General features: G+C 41.4%; 1 protein-coding gene across 1 annotated transcript in view; it reads left to right on the top strand.

Annotated features, from left to right (window-relative positions):
- POU6F2 (POU class 6 homeobox 2) overlaps positions 1-23,666 on the top strand; it is a gene marked incomplete at its 5' end in the record, with an annotated part of 337,029 nt that overhangs the window by 56,799 nt on the left and 256,564 nt on the right. The window contains one exon of the mRNA XM_084896419.1: positions 17,632-17,806. Within this exon, the coding sequence (XP_084752545.1) occupies positions 17,632-17,806 (175 nt within the window). The remainder of the gene's footprint in view (positions 1-17,631; positions 17,807-23,666) is intronic.

Genomic DNA, 23,666 nt, shown 5'->3' with positions numbered 1-23,666 from the left:
TACTTAGTTGCCGACCCAATATATATCATATAATACATATATGATACATATATAATTACATAAAATATATAATAGAAATACAAAATTAAAGTGCATGTATTACTTATAGCATTTATTGACATACTACTTAGCATGTATAAATGGCATTATGTATGGTAATACATATGTGTATATGGTTCAAAACAGACTGAGATGCCATTAAAACTTAGTTTTGATTCAAAAAAGAAGAAAGCATGATATGCAAATGGGTTATTCAATTAATTGTGCTCTAAAATTTGACTATTTGTGGATTTTCAGTTAATGTCACATACCCACATAACATCTTTTTTTAAAAAGTCAACATTAGTAATAAAAATTAAAGGAAAATAATGAATTCTAGGAAAACTCTTTGAAATTCTTACAGTTTGAAATCAGGAAGACTCCCAAATTATATGTTATTTTAACTTCATTCATCTCAATTTCATCATCAATGAAATAGGAATAATAGTGCTGTTGGTGTTTAGAAGGCTAAAAATAAATATAGCACAGCCCAGTGCACAAAAACAGTGTCAGCAATTATTTATTATAATTATTACTACTTGCAAAGTTCAATGATAAAAATTCTTAAATCTCAATAGAGAGACAGGCTAAGGATGTGAGTAATTGGTAGAAGAAGAAACTTAATTAGCTAATAAACTTGAAAAAGTTAGCTTTGCTAATTATATGCAAATTAAAACATTAATAAAATGCCAGTTTCCAGATAATAGATAAGACAAAACTTTTAAATATAATACAAAAGAGAAGCTTTCTCCTACACTGGGAGCATACATTTCCCGGAACTGACCTTGAAGGAAGTTTGGCAATGGTCCATACTCTTTCACCTGCAATTTCACTCTTGAGAATATATTTAAAATTGTCTAACTTTTACTTTTGTCTAAATAATTGAGCATATCTTAAATCAAGGGACTCAAAGTTTTTGTGATCTCCCAGTTTTATCAATGAAAAGATTTTTTTACTTATGCTCATAATATACATAAATGTATTTCTTGTTTTTTTGTACTATACATTTTTACCCCTAAAAACAAATAGAATTACCTGGGCTGGTTTGGCTCAGTGGATAGAGCATCAGCCTAGGGACTAAAGGGTCCTAGGTTCAATTCCAGTCAAGGGCACATGCCTGGGATCTGGGCTCAATCCTCAGTAGGGGGCGTGCAGGAGGCAGCAGATCAATTATTCTCTTTCATCATTGATGTTTCTATCTCTCTCTCAGTCTCCCTTCTTCTCTGAAATAATTTAAAAAAATTAAAAATAAAAACAAATAGAATTGAAAAGAAAAATAAAGTAAAAATAGAAATCCTAACACTTTCTTTCTGTACCTCAATGTATTATCGGAAACATCTCCTGGTGTGCATGTACCCCATTCCAAAGACTCCATCGTGGACTATTCTGCAGTTAGAAAAAGAGTTAAATAAATCATAGCACATTCATCAGAGTAAATATTATGTCATTTGAAATGACAGCTTTGGATAATATTTTATTTTGAGACGATGCTTACAATATAATACAATAGTATCTATGAAGGTAAATAGAGTGCCTACCTAGCTCACCATTACATCCCGAGAACCTGGGCTGGCTATTGTGGGTCCTAGTGACACAAAATAGATGACAATAGAAAGATGGGGGAGGGTTGAAGTGGAGACTTAAAAGGCACATGCTTCTCGCTAGTGCCACTGCCGTACCAGCAGCTGCATTAAGAAGAGGGCTCTTAAAAGCAGAGTCCCTAAGCTGAGGTCTGTGCAAGCCATTAACAGTTTCTAAAAGGGGGTTTTATCATGAAGGACTAGTTCAGAAGCCTGGAGTTTGAGGGACCACATGTGTCATCCTTTCAAATGATATCCAGGCTCTGGGAGGAGCGCTAATGCCTGGAAAGAGAGAGTCCTGTAGGTGGTGTACTTTTTTTCTTAAAAGCTTAAGACTTGATACAGTCTTTACGTCCCACTGGGATGGGGCAGGTGTTATTTTAACTGGAGGAAATATTCAGAGAAGTTAAAGTGGTTGTCCTAAAACTGCAGTGGGAGCTAATCAGGTATCAACAAGAATGGACTTCAACGAGGTTAGGAAGGCCCCTCTCCCTTCCCCACCTGGCCTCAGGTGCCCTGGGGGACTCTTGTAATAATTCAGCTAAGCCCCACAGGCCAGGGGGAAGCAGCCAGTGCAGGTTCTGCAAAGGCACGTGACGCTGAGAGATGATTCATTTGATTACTTCTCAAAAGAAATTAAGTGGATATAAAGGCTGTTGGGGTAACACAGTAAGGAACAATTGTGGCTTAAATTTGGGTTTTCATAAGATTCAAGTTATTGAAATTTTTTCTGGTCTCCTAGGAACGATACAGCAGACCTTTTGTGTGGCACAGTAAATCGTTTGCAATCTAAAATTTATCCACAAGTACATGAGCAAACTTTTACAGTTGATGGGTATGTTTATTACCTATAATACCGTGTTGGTTTCCTATGTCCAAACTCACCAAATTATATACATTAAATATGTGCAGAGTTTTGTATATCAATTACATCTCAATCAAGCTGTTAAAAACCTTTTAAAAATATATTTTTATTGATTTCAGAGAGGAAGGAAGAGGGAGAGAGAGAAACATCAATGATGAGAACCATTGACCGGGAACTTGGGACCTTGCAGTCTGCAGGCTGATGCTCCATCCACCGAGCCAAACCGGCTAGGGCTTTTTTTTTTTTTTCTCCAAGGGTCCCTTGTCTGTGCAACCTTTTGATCTTTTTATGTAAATTCCACACCCACACACCTCAGCCTGCTTTCTTTCTGTCCATAGCACTCATCACTCACCAGCGTCACGATATGTGCTGAATTATTGATCTGCTGGTGTCAGTCTCCCCGCTGCCATCTTCGTTGTGGGAGGGCCTGCACTGTTCAATGATGTGTTCCCATCGCCTTGCCACATAGGTGTCATGACATACAGCACGCACTGGATGCATATTTGCTTTAATAACTGAATAACTAATATTTAAAACACGCCCAATATCAAAGTTAAATGGGGATTAAAAAAAAATCTCCAAGTGCAACAACAAACCAAAGTGTTTCCCACTGGATTTAAAAAAGTTATCCGATTTTTCAAAATCTATCATAATTGACTAATACATAATACATAAGTATTTTATGTCAAATACTTAGGGAATTTGCCTCCTACTTTATCTCAGTGCTAATTTGAATTCACTTTTCTGCTTGCTTTAAAAAAAAGATTTTATTGATTTTTTACAGAGAGGAAGAGAGAGTAATAGAGAGTTAGAAACATCGATGAGAGAGAAACATCAACTAGCTGCCTCCTGCACACCCCCCAGTGGGGATGTGCCCACAACCAATGTAGATGCCCTTTACCGGAATCGAACCTAGGACCTTCCAGTCCACAGACCGATGCCCTTTACCGGAATCGAACCTAGGACCTTCCAGTCCACAGACCGATGCTTTATCCACTGAGCCAAACCGGTTTCGGCTCTGCTTGCTTTTAACAAATCAAAAACAAAAACAAAAACAGGATGATTTCTCGCTGATGGTTTTAAAAAGAGGGCTCTGCAGGTTAGATTAGAGTCTTTGCTTGGCATGCTAAGGAAACAAGTGCCCACAGGTGGCCCCTCAAGACCCAAAAGCCAGGGCCAGCCTTCCAGGCAGTGTGCAGATCCTGCCGAGTGCAGATTCATCTGTCATGGGCGTGGAGGAAGGTAGGGACGTGGGCCCTGTCGTCTACAGTGGGAGAGTAGGAGAACTCAGCAATAGCCCATTTCTCACTTGTTTTGTGCAGGAAACAGAAAACTTCTCAGGCAATATGCGGGAGCATGTGGAGGAATAGTGCAGAAGCTCCGTGGAGTAGAATGACAGAGGGTTGTGTGATGAGGTCACATTCCAGCAGAGCTGGCTGGGCCCTCTTGGGGTACATTGATGTCATTGGAATGGACCCTATCACATAGTCAGATTTAGGATAATTCAGCCAGCGGAGTTGAAATGGTCTATTTTAATCTATGAAGCATCAGTCTAAGCAAATGAATGATAGAGGGGTGGGGTCAGGGATAGATGGAGGCTTCTAAGCCCAAGGATAAGAGCCAGGTGTTTATAAAGATTTGAGCACATCTGTTTTTATGTGATTGCATGAGCGTGCCTTACTGAATTGTTAAAACAAAGTCTGCTTTCCTCTTGACAAGACAGTACCAATTCTCATGACTGGAAGTGCTTGAGGATACTAGGGAAGCAGTTCTTCAAAAATGCTCAGGGACAAACTCAGGTGGCCCCGCTGCTCCTCTGGCCGTGCAGCCTCGGTAGCCGGGGATCCTGCGGGTTGCTGTGTGGATGCCTTGTTTTAGCGGGCGAGTTAGAACACAGCAGCGTTACATCTGGAAAAACCAAGCTGATGCTCTCTGGGAGGAGCAACATGTTTATTCATTAGCATCTGTAATGATGTTAAATCATTGCTTCAAAGAAATGGTGTTGCGTGTGTGTGTGTGTCTCTGTGTGTGTTTGTGTGTGTGTATGTGTGTGTGTGTGTGTGTGTGTGTGTGTGTGCCAGTGTTTAGTATACATTGGCATTTCGCAGAAAGGGGAAGGAAGGACGCCAAGAAAATGTATGAGAAAGGAAGGGTACTATAATAGACTCACAGAAGCTGCGGAATGTGTCCTTTAGTGATGTGTACCAGATTGTGACGCTTTTGACGGAAGCAAATGTTTCTTGATCCTTACATTCCCCGTAGTCCCTAGCACCACACCCCCTACAGTATGAATGGTCCATAACTATTTGTTGGATTGCTTTAACTTTGTTTTAAGCAGCCCCTGATTCAGAGCCACCCTAATCCTGAGAACCAAAGGGGAATAAAAGCCAGCCTTGTTTTAAAACTGTCCTCGGTTTCAAAGGCTAGAGATTTAAAGAAATACTTAGTTAAGCCTCTTTTTGTGTAGTTTGGGTTGGAAAGAAGATAATTTTTAATTGGGGTTAACAAGGTAGCTGATGGGGTGGGGAGAACCCAGAGCAAAACAAACATCCCGGTCCTTGTATTGGTGAGACCGCAAATCCCCATGAATGAGGAGATTTAGCTAATCTTTCCAATCACATTCTCCCGTCCTCCCTCCCCTCATCCATCTCCTTGGAATTATGTTATCTCTGCTCAGTTTAAAAGCTCAGAAGCCTTTTGATTTGGAGCAGCATTCAAAGGACGGTCAAGGGTCACCCTTGGAATATTAAAGGAGAGTGTATTACAGGAGAGGAGAGGGAGAGGGAGCAGCTGGGGCCAGGCGCAGCCATGTACAGACCCAAGGCAGAAAAGGAGAGAAAGCGCCACAGGAGCTGCTGGCAGTGGGGAGAGAGCTGCAGGGATTGCTAGGAAGGAAGGACAGGAAGTAGCAACGAGCAGCCTACATTATCAGTGCCCAGGGCCGGTGCTAGTGCAGCCTGAGAGGGGAAGAGAGGAAAACACCTATTAGTGAAATCAATTAGCGGCCTTTTGAACAGACATAGAATGGTTCCTTGAGAGAATGTGGACACTTGAACCTTGCCTGGGAAATGAAATGCCGCTCTTGCTTTAGTGCAGGGATGCAATTCTACAGAGTGGACAGCCCTCCCCTCCCCCTCCCCCCCCAGATGGTTAATTTCTTAAAATAATAAAGCCGTGGGATTTATAAAGTAAATTCCTTTGTAAGATGTCAAAGTAATTTAGTTTTCAAAAATCTATGTTTTGACCTTTCTTCATTTATAAATATTGATTCTTGTTTTTTTTTTCTTCAAATAAAATCAATATTTATGTAAGAGGATAGTTAGTGAGGGCTTATTATGTGCCAAGCGCTGTCCTAATATTTGAAGTAAGAAGATGCAGTGACAGGCCCCTTCACTGCAGCAGTGGTTACTTACTGATTTTTTTTTTTTTTTTTTTTGGGGGGGAGGGTTTCGGGGATAGGGTGGTGAAGGAGGTGGATCATCAATCTCTTTGAAAGTCTGAGGAAGGCTGAGGAACTTTTCCATAACAAAATGGACACGCTGTCCTGCTTTGTCAGAAGAGTCGCAAAGTGCAGTGTATACATCTCGTATTATTACTGTGCAGTCGGCCTATTCTGAGCGCTATTGGTGAATTATTTATTTAATCTGCACAGCTCTCCCAGGAGGAACCTGCTATAATTACTCCCATTTCCTTCAGGGAAATCGAGGCTCAGAGAGATGCGGTAGGTCTCTTGCCCCAGACCTTTCAGTGAGTAGAAGGTGACCACTGGGGTGCACACAAGCTCTTGGCTCCAGTGTCCAAGCTCTCACACTGGCACTGCCGGCCTCCGGATGTGCAAGGCCCTGGTGAGGCTGGCCACAGTGGGCCAGAGGGAAGGCGTCTCTGTGCAAGGTAGACCAGGCAGTGCCCTGACACTTGATTGGCACCTGCAGAAAATCGTCTTAGCACGTCTACAGTCATTACAAAAATGTGCATGGCGTGTTCTGTGGCTGTGCAGTGACTATCTCTGTGCTGTAGCTGCTGGGTGTGGAGGATCTGGCGGGCTAAGCATGGTTTTGGACCTAAGGGAGAAGGTACTGAGAAAACTGTCAGGTTTCACACTGAATTTTTAAGAGTATTTGTTTGTCAGCAGGGGGCAGAATAGAGATTTCTATTTACTTATGGAACGATTAGTGGCCCTTGAAGGATATCCTGCTGGTTTATAGGGATTGGGCCTAAACCGGCAGTCACAATCTGGGACTGTTGGCTCCAGCCACTCACCTGCCTGCCTGCCTGCCTGTTGCCCCTAATCACTCTGCTTGCCAGCCTGCTTGCCCCCAACTATGCCCCTCCACCAGTCTGATCCTCCCCAACTCCCCCACCCTGCTGGCCTGCTCACCCCCACGATTCCTCCCCACTGGCCTGCTCACCCCCAACTGCCCCCTGTTGGCTTGCTCACTCGAAACTGCCCCCTCCCCGCTGTCCTGATCACCTCCAACTGACCCCCAATGACAGCTTGCTCACCCCAAACTGGTCCCCCTGCTTACCCCCACTAGCCCCTGCCATCCTATTCTAGCCTGATCACCCCCAGGTGACCCAAGGTCCCAGCTCCTCCTTTTTTTTTTTTCTTTCTTTCTTTCTTTCTTTCTTTCTTTCTTTCTTTCTTTCTTTCTTTCTTTCTTTCTTTCTTTCTTTCTTTCTTTTTTTTTTTTTTTTCAGCGCCTCCTTGAGTAGAGGCCAGGGCTGGCCAGGGAGGGTGAGAAGCTTGACTTCCTCCATTGCCGGGGCAACCCAAGCCTCCTGCTTGCTCCAGGTCACTGGCTGGCTGCCATGTTTGTTGGGTTACTTTGCATACTTGCTCCTGATTGGCTGGTTGGTGTAGTGGAGTGATGGTTAATTTGTGTAGATGGGAACTGGGCATATTTTGAATAAAAGATGCTTCTCTTCAACTGTGTGTCCTTGTCATTCAGAATGGAAGAATATAATTAGATGTCTCCACATATTTAATGTATTATTTAAATGAATGTTAGCCTCTGAGAAAAATGACAGAATTAGAGCATCCTATATAATAAAAGGCTAGTATGCAAATCAACTGAATGGAGGAATAACCTGTCTCTATGATGTGCACTGACCACCAGGGGGCAGATGCTCAATGCATGAGCTGCCCTCCTGGTGGTCAGTGTGCTCCCACAGGGGGAGCGCTGCTTAGACAGAAGCCCTGAGCTGGACTCATGGCTGGTGAGCACAACAGCAGTGACGGGAGCAGCTCAGGACATCCCCTGAGGGCTCCCGCCCACCCTCTACCTCCCTTTCATCAGTCTGTTCCATGTTTCCATGCCTGTGCATTGAGCATCTGTCCCTTGGTGGTCAGTGCGCGTCATAGCTACCAGTTGAATGGTCAAATGGTCTCTTATATGCTGTATGTGTGAGATGATACTGCTCCTGAAGGCCCAAGGAGGATACTGGAAAGAAGAGTGAGTTGTGTAGGAGTGGTGTCAGGTTTCCAGGCTGAACAAGGGGCATGGACAGAGCTCCGAGGCTGCACTCATTTAGGCCACCCTGAGTTCCAGTGCTCGTGCCTTTGCTTGGGCAAGCTTATTCCCTGGACCAGAGGCAGCTTTTCTCTCATTCAAACTCAGTTCCAGGGAAAATAAAAAACATTTTCTGCCTTTCAGTGTTGCTAATTAAATTTTTCCATTTTGTCGTACAGTAAAACAAAGCAACACAATCACACAAAATCAAATTTACTTCCATTTCCAGAAGGAGAATATGGGTCAGTGTAGGTGTGAACATGCCAGACAAGTAGGATAAGCAGGTGAGGCCTTAATTTCATATTGGGGTAATTTTTGACATGATTAAATGTATTCTTAACATGTAAAAACATCAACCAAGGACAGTTTTTGCCATTTTCCTTCCTTCCTTCCTTCCTTCCTTCCTTCCTTCCTTCCTTCCTTCCTTCCTTCCTTCCTTCCTTCTTCCTCCCTTTCTTTCTTCCTCATAAGCAATCCATTAATCAATGAATCAAAACACCTTTATTGAAAGCCTGTTTTCTACCTGACATAATGCCCTGTATTGGGAATTCTGAGACACATATGCTTATATAAAGAACTCAAAAAATCTCAGCTGTAGAGTCTAACACTTCAATGTTTGTTTTTTTAATATCCAGTAGAAAAAGTGTTGTGATTTTATTGCATCTGTGATGATTTTCAATACGTATGGGCAGACCTGGGAAAGCCTTTCTCCGTATATACTGAAGATTTCATGTAACATAGGCGAGAGGAGCCACTGTGGTGTGAAACACCCAGAGTGGGCACTTTGGTCCTCCCCTGCTTCCCTGTGAGGTCTTGGAACCATCTCCCTAAAAACCTGAAGGTTTCTCAGTTTAGTGCTCAGTTTAAAAACCCTGAGACTAGATACCAGGTCTATATCATCCACTCTCTTCAAAGGTTACAAATGTAGAGACCCCAAAATTATTTATACTCTACACACAAAATACAGTATATATGTATACAGACATATACACGTTAGTTATGTCTGCTAGAATTTCTAAGGTGTTGAAAGTAAGCTTTTTTAGGATAGAGATCGGATGTTCTCTGGTTGTACATTCAAATAACTAAATGGAAATTCACTTTAATCTGAGTTACATGCTGATTAAATTTTGATACCCATTTGAAGCCATCAGATTATGAAGAATGTATGAATATAGGGTATGTGTATGCAATGTCGATACTGCTGTATAAGCCCATTACCAAAAGACCAGATCTAGATGAGCCTGGATTGAACTCTTATTGATGCTTTTTCACAAAGGCAGCAGAAATTGAATTGATGGTGCTATTAGGTTGTCAATACCAGTGTCTCCCTTTCTTCCCAGAGAAGTATATACGAAGCATCACCCACACAGTCATTTTAACCTCCTGGGGACAGAGGAGCTATAGAGATTCAAGGTGATGGTACATGGAAGATGTGTCTAACTGCACAGTAGATACTTTGTAGAAGTCAAGAACTGGCAGATTCTTCTTTGGCTGATGGTTCTGTTGTTTTTTTTCAACCCACAGGTTTGCACTGTTCAGCTATTTTGTTTGTATCCTTTGCTTGTTTTGTTTGCTGTTTCCTAATGCTTTATTTTTTAAGTGGAGTTGTTGCTGGAGTATAAACATTGCTAAGAGGATGTGGCACGCCAGGTGGGATTGGAAGAATGACAGACACCATAGGCAGGGACTAATGGTGAAGAAGGAGATTTTACATTTACTTGAGGTTCAACAAAAAGACAAGAGACAAACTGTGCCCACATGTACACACTTAAATGAAATACCATCCTCAGACACTAATGCAAATTAGATATTTTGCAGTCTTTTTTTTATGCTTTCAGAGTGATTCTGGACATTCACCTTAACTAAATAGCTTCTGGATAAGGTGTTAGGGATTGTTGGGGGCAGCAAATAAGTATAATTTGTCCAGGGCATATTCTGAGCAGAAGCTCTAAACCCTATTTTATTCTGTAATGATCTTGCCAGCCCCTAAGGCAGTGTTTTAACTGTGGGCTTATACGAGTTTTGTATGCACAACTATTAGGCTCTTTTTGGTAGATAATGGTAATTCCCAAGGGTTGGAGATGGGTGAGAGATCACTAGATCCCCAAAGTCTAGCTACCTAGTTATAATGAAAACAAGCTCTGAGACCAAAAGCTGCCATACATAGAGATACTTCCTAAGTACAATATCAAAATAGTTTTTTCAGTGTGTCTGTAAGCTTGATAAAGTCATAATTCTGTCATTTTTAGTGACCCTAATGAACCTTGCATGGAAGATTCATTAAGGAAGATTGAGCAAGATTCCAGAAGCAAGATCTGTTTCTATCATAGTCAGCATCAGGCAACTAGAATTCTCTGACGGAAAGACTGGGCATGGACAGTATGAGGATCAATTCCTAGTCTCCTGGCCTCAAGATCATAGGTGATAGGACTTGCTAGATTCTCTGGTTCCACACAAGAATGGGGGATAGCTCCAAAATACTTTAGCCAGTACATATTTCAACCCCCATTAATGCTGATCAAGTCAGGAATTTTACTAAAATTAACATAAATTATGCTAATCAGTAAAATGCAGGGTGAGGGAGTGGTGAGCAGTGAACCTTGAACAGAGACAGAACGGAAGAGTTTGTGGTGGCCAAGCCTGGAGGGGGCACTTCTGATTGCATGCTAGCCCTGGCACCTGAGCATTGATGGAGGGAACTGACTGAACCTCAGGCGGAGCTCAGAGATCTGAAAGCCTTTTCTGTAAAGAAGCAGAGAGTAAATATTTTAGGCTTTTGCGGACCATGAGCAAAATGTTGGCTGCCCACGAGGAAAGAACATGACCTTTAGGCAAAGGCCAGTTGTGGGGAAGGATTCAGCTGTGAGCCATCCTCAGCCATCATCTGTGGCAGCTGGGAAATTAGTAAATTGGTCCGTAAAAAAGGGGATCTGGGTGTCACACCACAGCATCCACTACAGCATGTTCTCTTCCAAAATAAAGGTGTGGAGAGTAAAGTAACCCACAGTCAATTAATGTCTTTTGTGGGAGGTGGTATAATGGAAATGTCTATCTGTGTGACATTTTCTGTTGTTCCAAACATACTCATATACATTATCTGTACATTACCTCACTCTAGTCTCACAGGACCTCGCTTGAGATATATAAAGCCATGTGGGTATGCACACCAGGATGGAAGAGGTGGTGATTCACTTTGAAATTTAAATACCTTGTCTGGTTTTCACACAATACTTGTTTATTTTGGGATTGGAATAAATTAAATGATTTCAGCTACACTAACTGTAAAGAGGATAGATGAGGGTAATGGCAGTTGAGATTACTGGGTTGAGGAAGGAAATGTAGATTGGGATCAATATCTTGCTGTGAATATCTATTGTGAAATACTTAAGGGTAAATATGTTTAAGCTTAGAAATTACGTTCATTTATGCAAATTTCTGTCTGTTTGGTATTTGCTAAGAATGTGAGATTTTATGCTTTTCTCAAAACAATTTTTGTTTGTAGTCTAGGAAGTGACATTTTTAGTGTTTATTGATTGTCATTAATTTTCAAAATTTCAACAATAAATATATACACTTATATCAATAAAAAACATAAAAATAAACTATGTTTTATTCCCCAAAGTCAAATAGATTGTGTTTTTAAAGATTGTTGATGGGAGGGAATATTAATGATAAAAAATTAGAAATTCTTTTGAGAGAAAACATACTACTTTAAATATCAAAAACTAACCTATTTACTAATATTTGCTTATTGGTAAAAGAAAGATAAAGATTATTTTTCTTTGTGAATAAGGAAATAAGAAAAAAAAAATACCTTAAACCCAGGAAGGTCTAGTTTCTTCCTCTTAATTATTTGTGATTTTGATTTTTACCTATTCTTAATGGGAGAAATTAAATACAAAATATGATGCTGTCTTTGCCTCTTAAATTGTCTGTAGACAATTTTTTTTCACCTTTTTCCTGTTTGAATCTTGGCATTTTCAGAGAGGGGGGAATCCAGTACATTTTTTCTTTATAATTAATATAAATTTTCTGTTGATCTGTTGAGTATCACCTTGCCACACTCTGGCTCTTCACAACCAAACGAATTGTTTCCTTGGATTTTTGAAGCTTGACTGTCTTGTGTACATTTTCTTAAAAGCCCGTATGACTGCCTGCTTCATAGCTGGTTTCTATGTACATAAAAATATGCTGGACCTGGTTCAAGCTCCGTTTAGAGGGGTGTGGGTATTCCCATCGCGTGGCCGTCACTCGACATGGATGCTTTGCTGAGTTAATAATCTTGCTATCTTTCGTTTCTCTGACTACAAAATGAGAATGATTATGCTCACAAAACCCCGTGGGTTGAATTACTGATAGTCTTTAGCTGAATTATATCTTTGTTTATCCGGAATTTTTAACAACTTGCTAAAAGCCAAGTTGAATTCTCCTTCTTCATACAGTGCCTTATATCTGTTCTTCAAAGAAAGGTTTTACAACAGAAATACACGGGACATCTTTATTTAAAAATTATATGAAAATATTATGAATTAATATATGATGAGAGTTCTGTAGTTACTATGTACTAATTTGCAATAGTTACATATATAACTAAACTGAAAGAAATGTTAATGAGGTAAAAATTATTAGAATATGAGAAGCACTGGACAGAAGTGAACTTAACTTGGCGAAGCATTCTAGCTTATTAGGGCAGAATCATTAAAAGTTAGAGCACTGACTTACATGAGCTCATTTATATTCACTATCGTTTAAGTGTGCACATTCTAAAATGAGTTTCAAGAAGCACTAGATCCATTAGGTAATATAATAAAGATGATAGGGGAAAGGCCTTCCATAGTTGTATAATTTGGGGAAATGTTAGGTTAAGCAGAGTTGAATTTGTTTCTTTCCTGGAAGACTTTTCTACTGTGATTTTTATGTGTGTGTAATTTCAAAACTCCCCCCCCCCCTTTTTTTTTTTAAATGTTTTTATTGATTTTTTTAGAGGGAGAGAGGAAAGGATAGGGACAGAGAGATAGAAACATCAATGAGAGAGAAACATCATTGATCAGCTGCCTCCTGCACCCTTCCACCAAGGATGTAGCCTGCAACCAGGGCATGTGCCCTGACTGGGAATCAAACTTTTTGGTTCTTGGGTCAACACTCAACCACTGAGAAAGAACACTGGCCAGGAGCAAAACTCTTTTATTATAGAATATCTTTTGATATGGGCTTTGGAAAATGCTGTTTTATTCCAATGTTTTCATTTTCCAGATGAGAAAACCAGCGGTGAAAGTGGTTAAATGGTTTGCTAAATTCATATACAGAGTGAACCTGAATGCACGCCTGGCTAGTTGATGCTGCCTGCTGTGCTCTCTACCACGCCATACCGCCCCGTGGATTTCACCCACGCAGGGTCGGACAGACAAGTGCTTTGTTCTTAGAGTCTGAAGGGAAGAGGTACCAACAGAGCATCCTCTGGGAATCTATCATCAGAGTTTAAAGACCCTTCATGGTGCATAATTCAGGTTCTATTATAGAAAACGCCTTGAGTTCCTAAGTCCATGGGTGTTTTCACCCAGTGCCCACTGTACAGCATAGAAAGATGTCCATCTTTGGAGATGAGTCTGCTAGAGCTCCAATACAGCGTCACCACTTATTAGCTCTGTGGATTTGGGACAAGTCACTTAGCCTCTCTGAGCCTTAGTCTTGTAACTCTAAAACGGGGCTAATACCTGGCCCAGTTTGGGTGACATTAAATATATTTGAGGTGCCTAGTTGGTAAAGGCATTTGCTACGTGAAACGTATTTTCATTCTGTAACAATGCCTGAAGGAGATTTAAACAGTTTCTGTGCAGCTCTGATGTTGATTGCAGTCCTTTCACTATCGGGCATAGCGAAATTTTTATTGAGATTTTGCCGATAGAAACTTCCTCTCACGTTGCTTTTCTTACCGTCTGGCTCTTGGGTCTCCGGTGAACCTTGCACATGTCCTGTATCGGCACATACCATGTCCCATTCTTGCCCATTTCACCATTGTTCATATTGGACCAGTCACTTTTTTCTATCAGGGCTGAGAAACGAATTGCAGGGAAGTCCCAGCTTCTTCAACTGGAGTGTGACAGTTTCAGATTTTCAAGTAAGAAGTCTTCACCAGCTTGATTTTTTTTTGCTGGCGCTCGCTGTTTCTGTTCCCGTTTGCTGCTGCAGGCATCCTTGTACATGTGGAACTTGCAAGCTCTTTTACATCCCTGCAAGCTCCCGTGCAGGTGCACATTGGGAGAACCATCTCTTCACTCTGGCAGGAAGGGGTTTTACAGACTGCTGTCGCTTTTGGCAGGGAGAGAATGACTTCCAGGCCCTGTGCTGCTTGAAAGAGGCACTCCCCCATCACATAGACGACTATACTCAGTGGTTACTGCTTGTGACACATTTTCAAATGGACCCCCCAGTGGCTGCAGCTGTGATTAAAAGCTGTCTGCTCTCTGCCTCACTGGGGGTTTCCTGTTTAACCATGTCAGGCACATATATATGTGGGCTGCAGCTGCATCATGGCAAATGTAAAGTGTGTTGCAAGATGAAAAAATCAAATGAATACTTGAATAACAAGCTCCTGAAATTTTCAAGCTCAAGTCACCGAAAGATACTAGCTGGGGACCTAGCCATGTATGAGGCGCATAAAAGAAATTTTAAAAAGGAGAGCTCATGGTCAGTGAGTATATATACCATCTGCCAGTACATGCTTTGCACACATCAACCAGACTGAATGTCTTAGAGATTTAAGTGCACTTGAACTTAGCAGCTGCATTTTAGCTCCTCTGTGTGATTCAAGCTTCAGTTAAACCATTTACAAATAAAGCAAGGAGAGAAAATTCTCGTTTTAAGATTACCCAAGATAGTCACTGATACGCTAATAGCCATGTTTGGCTTATCCTGAGGTAGTGCATGCCGTTCTAAACACAGTTTACCATGAACGCTACCTTAGAAAATGCTCCAATGAGCAGGGTGGCCTCAAGGACCAGGTGTCTTGAAGGCACAAGCCATACCCCTTCCTTTAGATTACAGATGTTGAGTACGGAGCATTTCATAAAAGAAAAAAGAAGGTATTAGAATGCAAACCAGGGCTCTTTACTTCATGTGATAAGTATACATATCAAAGCCATGAGATAAAGCAGCAAGCGCTCTTTGCTCAACCCACTCAGCTCTAGTAACTGAATCGGACGAATCCAAACACACATTCTTTCTTAGGTAGACAGGAAAGAAATTTGGGGGAGGGGGGAGAGAATCTGAGAATTTTGTGTCTTTTCCCCTCTGCCTGCTTCCCCTCCCGAATTTCAAGCTCTGCAAATCTCAGCAGCCAGACACAGTAGATGAAATGCTAATCTATCACCAGCAAATTTAGGCTGCCAATACTACGCATGGACCCTATTGATTGCATTGATTATATTTCAGATATTTACAATATAGGCAGACAAGCCTAATTTATTTCCTAAAGAGTTCAAGGTAGGTATCACTGTTTCAGGGTTGGGGGCGGGAGGCGGGGGTAGGAGGAGGGGGACAATGGAGAGATGTTTGTGGTTGCTATCTGCAATCATCTGATGCTGACAGAGAGTGGTATTTTATTTAGTAATTAACAGTGTAAAGGGGAGAGGAGCTGTCATGTTGGTTCTTAAGCTGGGGAATGTGATGAAAGATGATATCTGTGGTCTCATCCTTTCCACTTGTTTAGGATTGTCAGGATGAGAAATGTCAGCATTATGAAAGCTCGGCTCTGCTCTTGATATGATAAAACCCTTCAAAAGCCAGTCTTTCTCATAACCCCCGTCCCCCTCCTTTCTCGCTCTCTCTCTCTCTCTCTCTGCACTTGCTTTTTGTTTATCCTGTTTTGTTAGATGGCAGAAATATAATTCTTTTCTTTCTTCCTATTATAAGCCACCATTTTTGTTTTATTATATGTTTCACAACCCCTAATGCCCCGCTGAAAATTACCTTGTTAAATGACAGTGTTTCAAAGCCATGAATCCTTTCCACCATTCCCTCAGAGGTTTGAAACAGTCAACAGACTGTAAAGAATAAATAATAAAAAAGTATTGATTATTTTGATGACTGCGAGATTCAATTAAGTATTAATTTTGCCCTCCAGTGGACCTATCAAGGTATTCAAAAGGGAGGATTCGGCTCAGCTAAATGCGTGCTGAGTGCTTCAGCCTTAAATAGGGAGAAAATGTGTTTACCTACAGTATTTGAAGAAGAAGTGCATTGATGCACAGAGTCCAATATTTAAGTGCTGTGCAAATTAAGCCCTGGTGACAGTGACATTGTTTTCAGTGGTATGAGTATTGACTACAGAAGTGCATTTGATGACAGCTTAAACTATTTGTATTGATTAACATTTTCATAGATTATCATGTGTCATATCAAATTCACTTTTCAGGCATGAATACGTTTAAAAAAATAACCACAGGCCAACCACAGCCAATGTCATGATGGGACCAGGGAGCATGCAGCCCCACCTGCTCCTGCCCTGGTCACCTGTTTCCTGCCCAGGAACCAGTTAGGCATGAACTTGGCAATAAATAGCTCCCAGATAACGCCAAGAGGGCACTTCTTGCTTTTCTTTGCCTCCTGCATCAGATCCTTTTTGCTAAAATCATACTATGCACCTTGGTTTGCAGAGGGAGTAAAAAGGCTACACTCGGGCAGTGTTTCTCTGATCCTAAATTGCCTTTCTCATGAGCTGAAGAGAAAGCAGATTTAAACTACTGGGGCAGAAAGTTGGCCTTTTTTGGAAGGTGATTTTTCCCTCCTCTTGAATTTTCTTTCATGCTCGGGGTGTAGGATGCTCTAGGTTTCCGAAATTATTGAACACAGTTTGTAAGTATTTCCCAATTCCTGTAACCAATGTTTAAGCCAATTTTCCTCTTTATGTTGCTGTACATTGTCTGCTTTGCAGTGTGCATTGGATCTGGGGTGAGCGTCCGTCCCACATCTGGGGCTGGTGGTGGTGGAGCCAACTTCTAAGGGCGCGCGTGGAATTTACATAAGAAATCGCTTTTATTCCAGGGACCGTGTTTGGCGGGCTCCTTTCTCCCGGTCCCTTTTTCTCTGCTCTGGGGATAGGGTTTTAATGGCTCGTCCCCCAGGGAGAGAGAGGGCTTCTTAAAATAGCCAGCGGTCCCTCCCTGGGGTGCACCTTCCTTTTCAGCCTGCAGCTGGAGTACAAACCCAGCACTTGCTTTTCTTCTCGCTGCATTAAAGACAGAACAAGGTGCAAAAAAAATAAAAAGTCCCCACAAAAAGCACACCCCACAATTAAATAAGCCGTGTTGGTTAGGGTGCTTTCAAAGAAGTTTTTTTTTCTCTCTCTTTTTTTTTTTCCTTTTTTTGGGATCCCCCCTCCGAAGCCTCCTGAGTCTCTCCCATGCTCCTGGAGCTTTCCCAGGGTGGGGAGTAATGGAGAAGTCCTCGGCTCTGTAATAGCTCTTCACTTGACTGCAGCCAGCAATAACAGCGGGAGCAGCGGGAGATAAGAGGGAGAGGAGAGAGGGAGCGTGTGCGTGCGGTGGGAGAGGGAGAGGGAAGAGAGGACACGCACACACTGAAGCTGCCACTTTTTTTCCCCTCCTCCCCGGCACTCTCTCTTTCCCCCCCATCCCAGGATCCAATGATAGCTGCTGGACCAGCCGGGAAGCCCTCGCTGTCAGCGCGGAGTGAGATGAATGCGGAGCTGGGCGGTGAGGACCAGGCTGCGACTCCAGACAGCGAGCTGAGTGAGCCTCTGCCGGCGCCCGCGGAGTCAAATGACAGCGAGGACACTCCCAGCAAGCTCTTCGGTGAGTCTGTCTAGGTGTTTCATCGCAAGTCCTAGCCTGCTGTCCGGGGAGAGCCATCCCCACACCCACCCCTTCTTCTTCTTCTTTTTTTTCTTCTTCTCCTTGTGGTTCATGCAGGGCTCTCCTAAGTCCTAGAAAGAGGAGCTCGGGTCTTGCAGGGGCAGAGCCGGGCAGCTGGGTCCAGTGGGACGGGGAAGGGATGCCCTCCAAACTTTTCCCAACAAGGAACTTCTTGGCTGCCCATGGGTGACTTGTCACAGATCGCTCGAGTGTCCCCCGCCCCCCCAGCTAGACAGGATGTGTGTGTGGGGGGGGGGGGAGAGAAGATGGTAATCATAATCAGGAAATCATTTGCCATTGTGAGACTTGGTTAACAGTTATTGGGTAAACATTGACTCGGTTTCAGCTGGCTCTGCAGCCTTTTGTTAAGGGGGAAGGAGAGTCAAGTGTGATTATCTGTAGTCAAAAGACCACAGAGGGGAGCTGAGAAATATCAATACAAGTCATCCCGTGGCAGGTAAACAAAGGTGACTGCGGGGATTGTTCAAATAAATAACATTTTATAATCGCAATTAGTGTCTCTCTCTCTCTCTCTCTCTCTCTCTCTCCCTCTCTCTCTCTCTCTCTCTCTCTCCCTCCCTCCCTCTCGGGCGGTGAGGTGAGAAAATAGGTTCTTTGAGTCTCTTTCCTGACCTTCTCCCCTTTAGCATGTTGCTCGCCTCTTCCTAAGTGTGGAGGCAGCTCGGGACCTTTTAGGAATATTTGTTTCATAAACAAAACAAAACAAAAACAAACAGAGTGCCACTCCAGCAAAGACATCTGTTCTTCAAACAGATGACACTCTGCAAGCCAACTCAAGGAACTGTGATCTCTAATCAGAAGGGGGAGCGGTTGTTGGGGCTGGTGACTGAGTGATGGATGGTGATGCTTGTCTCTGTGGAGAAGCTCTTTATGGGACAGAGTGACATGTGGCTTTCAGAACAGTGGCTCCTGGAACACTTGCTTTAATAATTTTCCAGTGTGTATGGCACTAAATATCTATCTCTATCTATCTATCTATCTATCAATCTATCTATCTATCTATCTTTTTATCTTTCTATCTTTCTATCTATCTATAAAGCTATAATACATACTTACCTGTATGTGTGTGTGTGTTTATATTAACCTGACATATAAATCTGATACCTATTTATGTACATAATCAGGCAGAGAACTGCTTGGTCTCAGGTTATAAACAATTGTGTTCCTGAACTTAAAAAAAAAAAAAATCAGTGCATAGACTGCTTTGTTAAGAAAGTCGCTAATTCAGTTTAAAATAGGAGCTTTATTTTTGTTTAACATGTAGAAAGAAAAGAGCTTTGATAGTTTGGCAATTCTAGGCCAGCTTCACCTGAGGAGTGTTTCTCTGATTTCAAATGCTCACTTAATCAAACATCAGGGGGTTGCTGCAGAGAAACTTTGCTAATTTTTTCTACTGGAAAAATACCGTCGGATAGTAGATTCCAGCTTCAAGGGATTCTAGCATATCACCAATTCTTCAAAAAGCAGCCTCTCTACCTCTGACATAAATTTCCCATACCTAGGCATTAAGGTGTCAGCATTTTCACTCTAAAGAAATATTTTGTTGTAGTCTCTTTTTATCTGTGTAGGAAGAGTTGTGTCCTAAAACACTCATTTCATTTCAGGGGGTTAGTGAGAGAAGTCAGATAAAATTATAAATTACAGGAAAGCAAAAGCCATGTCCAGCCTCTCTAATGTTGAGTAACTAATACTTTGACTTTTCAAAAGTAATTGATTGTATATGTAATTTAACTGCAGATAAGGGATTATTTGTCCCTAAAATTTCCATGCATTATTAAAAAGTAAATGCATGTTGTAGACTTTGGCTTATAAGCCCAACGTGGTTTTTTCTTCTTCTCATTCCCCCCCATTGGTTTGATGGAGAGGTAATTAATTTGGCTTCTCAACATTTATTTAAAATTTCCACCATTGAAAATTGTTATACATTTATGTCACTACTTACTGATTTGCATGTGTAGTGAAATTGCTTTTAAAAATCCAAGAGGGTCAAATAAATTTGATTTAAAACTTCATTGAAGATATGTCATAAGTGGAAGCTTTATGGTTAAACTAGGAATCATAGTTTAGTTTAGTAATCATAATAGATACTCATCTCCACTTTGGGTTTCTCTACTTCTGAATTTGTAAGAGAGAACCCAGAACAATCTATATTTTATTTCATATTCTTTATATAGCATCTAATTGTGTTTGACCTCTAGAGTGAATATTTTCCAGTTTCCAATTAGGTAGACGAACAGTTTTGAAAACTTGAAAAAAAGAACCTGGAGACAGTGTGAGAGAAAATAAAATGCACATTGGAAGGAAAGCATCGCATGTTGTCTAAGATTTCTGAGCTCTGGGGTCTATTATGCTCTCATGTTTTCATATCACTGGGACCTTAGCATAGGAACCCTAGCTTATGGAACTGACTAAAACTTTCTCTCCCAGAATTTTTAGCAACTTTGGCAACACTCAACGGGTGATCATTTAATAGACCCCTATTTTATTTGCCATATTTATGTTCAACTTTTTGTGCTTTTATATGTAGTGCTGATTAAATGTTTACTCGATCATGAAGAACTACATTATTTCCTGCGTAAGGGAGACTATCCAAGTTTGTTTCTAAACAATGATTTTCTCATACACTCTCTTAAAGCATCATTCCTATATTATATGCACTGTATTACTGAAAGCTGTGCTCCTCTAATGGGAGAAGCCAATGATGACAAATCGTGTACCTCTTGATGTATTTACTCTAGTGGAGAGACATTAAGCGGCACCAGGAGAAGTTTCAGTATGAATAGATTCCTCTGGCGGTCACTCCTCCCTCTGTGTCTTGTTCACATTAGCAGTCCGGAGGACAAGTCTGTTTCTCTCACAGTGTGGCACCTTCAGCACAGAACTGCAGGGGAAAGGCTAATGCTGATGCCCTCTATGGATAAACAAAGGAAATTCCAGGAGCCACTGGGCCTTTTATGCCTCCCCTTAAATTGCACCTCTGCACTTAACAGCATCCAAAGAGAAACATACTGTGCAGAATATTTCAGTGCTCTGAGCCGCTCAGAATACCAGAAGGAGAGACCGGAAGCCATATGCCAGCCTAAGTAGAAAGTTCAGAAAAGCGCCCTTGTGTTTTGTAGAGTAATTACATCAGAGGCAGCGTTTTGCTTAACTTGAGCAGCCATGGAAACTAAAGTACACTTAAGAGAGATGAATCCACATTTCATTGAGAAACATGTGGTTAGCTCGTTCTCTGTGATATCATTAAGTGGTGCATTGTTTATGCTGGTAAAGCCTGTAGAACTACCTCCTTTTTCTGTTCCTGACTATTATGCTAAGCTCCGAGCCGTAGGAAACCATCTGTAGAAGAACAGATGTGTGTTGGGGAAGGGGGGGGGGGTACAGGGGGGGAGGGGAGCAGCATGACCAGAGATTCTGGTTCCGTGTCTCACTGTGTTGCATGATCAAATGAGTGATGCCACACAGGGCCAGTCGTTTAATATGTGATGACATATTCAAACCCATTCTCAACATGGAACTTTGGGAAACAATCTCAAAGGAAGAGGTTGCTGTGTTTCTCCAGTGACATTTATAGCTCCCGTGTCAATGTGGTGCTTCATTTTTAGTTATGCCCATCAAGAATTCAGTGTTCCACATTCAGTCAAGTTGGATGCTAAAACTCAAATGGCAGCATCAACCACTTGGCCAGGAAAATGGCCACAGACAGGATGAAAGTCATATATATCCCTAGAAAAATATCTGTGCTAAAATGTGCCCGTGCAGTGCCAGCGAAGAAGGGAGACCACATAAAACATGCCCCAGATATTTTCTCCTGTATCTGATTGAAATTTGAATGATGATTTGTTAACAGTTCTCCTCCTAGGAATATTTTTATTGTTTCAAGTTAAACCTCATGATTGCTAGCCTTGGGTGGCTGGGCTAGTTGTCTCTGCGTCTTGCCTCTCAGTTGTATATCACACTCTGCACTTGTGAATTGTGGCACTCAACTCTCAAACCTCCAGCTGAGATGTAAACAAAAAGCCGCATATAAACATCGTCCCTGGAATAAAAATTGGTGGTTGCTTTTCTCTTATGATACTACATTTTCCTAGGTTATTAGAAACTGCATGCGATGGTGCTTGTATGAGTGGGCATTGTCAATGTCATTTATCTGTGAGCTATTGGGAAAGGGTTGAAAGTTGAGTCAGTGATTCCTTCTTGCTAGAAAATGTCCTGGGTTGTTCCGTTACTTTCCTCTCTGTTTTCTTCCTCATCGAAACATGCATCCTAAGATTATTTTTTTAATTGCCATCCAGTTTGACTTGATTAGAATTTATGGCAGTAGAGTGGTTTTCAATGACAGAAGGATAAAGGACTAAATTATCTGTCACCCCTTGAGACAGTGGTCTCTGCAGGTCAGCGTGGAGGTCATGGGTAGGGCATGATGAGGACTGCACGTTATGGTGATGCTGCCTCTTTCCTGTGCATAAGTGGAGCCTTCATTATGTCATCACTGTCTTTATTACTTTATTTAAAGGTCTCTCTCCAGGTTCCAGTGCCTTGGATATTTGTAATATTCTGATAAAATATGCTGGGGCCAATAATCAGGAATATAGGGCTTAAGCCCAAGAGGGATTTTGCTGAGAGGTGATGAGGAAAATTCCCTAGAGAAATCTATTTCCTTAAAATATGCATCGTAATTCTATATTTTTGAAAGCTTCAGTATTATGTCAATTAAAAATTGATACTATTTTTTTTACTGAAGAATGTGTGTTTTGCTAGGGAAATATTATACCAGGATATTTTTAGATCAACTAAATAATTTGAGTGATAGATTCTAGGTGAAAACAGCTATTTAAAAGAAACCAGTAGAAACCTGTATTTGCGTAAGTAAATGGGATGCATGGAAGGTATTTGTCAAAAATCAATTAGAGTTTAATAGTCAAACAAGCCCTTGCCATGCTGCTCTCTGATGACTGAGGGGGAAATTCACCTTTAAATACATGTCTTAACATTTACGAAAATCTAATGCACTAAGGTATTTCTTAAAAAAAATAAAACAAAAAACAAAACCAAAACACCCCAGTGAGAGTCTGTGTGTGTTTAAACAAATTTAGCTGAGTACTTTTTACCCCCATTGTAACACTGCACTGATAAATAAATCTACTTTAAATAGCAGATGTAAGCTTCAAAATAAAAGTAAATTCACATTAAATGGCAGTGATGTTCAAACTTTTCATCATGTTCGCTGTTGAGCTGTGGGGGACAGTGCCTAACCCTGACATAAGACTCAATGGGGACTTTCTCATGTCTTCCTATTTGGTCCATTTGCCAGGCCTGTGCTCAGATGAAACCTCTGCTTAGGAAAGTTCAGTAGTGCAGTGTGTAAGGATGCTACTGCCTGGGTGTAACACCTTAGCAAATCAAAATGCTGATACAGTGCTGCATTTTTTCTTTCATTTTGACTGTGAGGCTTCTTATTTTTCTTGTTGCTAAGTGGTGTTATCAACAATTGGAAATAAGACAACGTATTAGAAATATTAATCTGTGCCATCACCCCATAAAATGATTTCATTTTCGTCTTTTTCATGTCTGGGGTGTTTCTGATGTAAAGGTTACACGGCATAATGATGTTTTTGTCGTTCGTGCAGGCCAGTTTATGTCATCATTAATAAATAGAGGTGCCTTCTGGATTCAAGCTCCCAAGGCTCAGGCCTGGAGTAGATTGCCCTCTTTCCCAATTACCTGATTTAATTACAGAGTTAGCACTGCTCTTTTCAAGAACTGAACAAATAAAATT

Source organism: Pipistrellus hanaki (assembly GCF_964339955.1).
Source record: "Pipistrellus hanaki genome assembly, chromosome: 10".
Taxonomy (NCBI): domain Eukaryota; kingdom Metazoa; phylum Chordata; class Mammalia; order Chiroptera; family Vespertilionidae; genus Pipistrellus; species Pipistrellus hanaki.
This window is presented reverse-complemented; position numbering and strand designations above follow the sequence as displayed.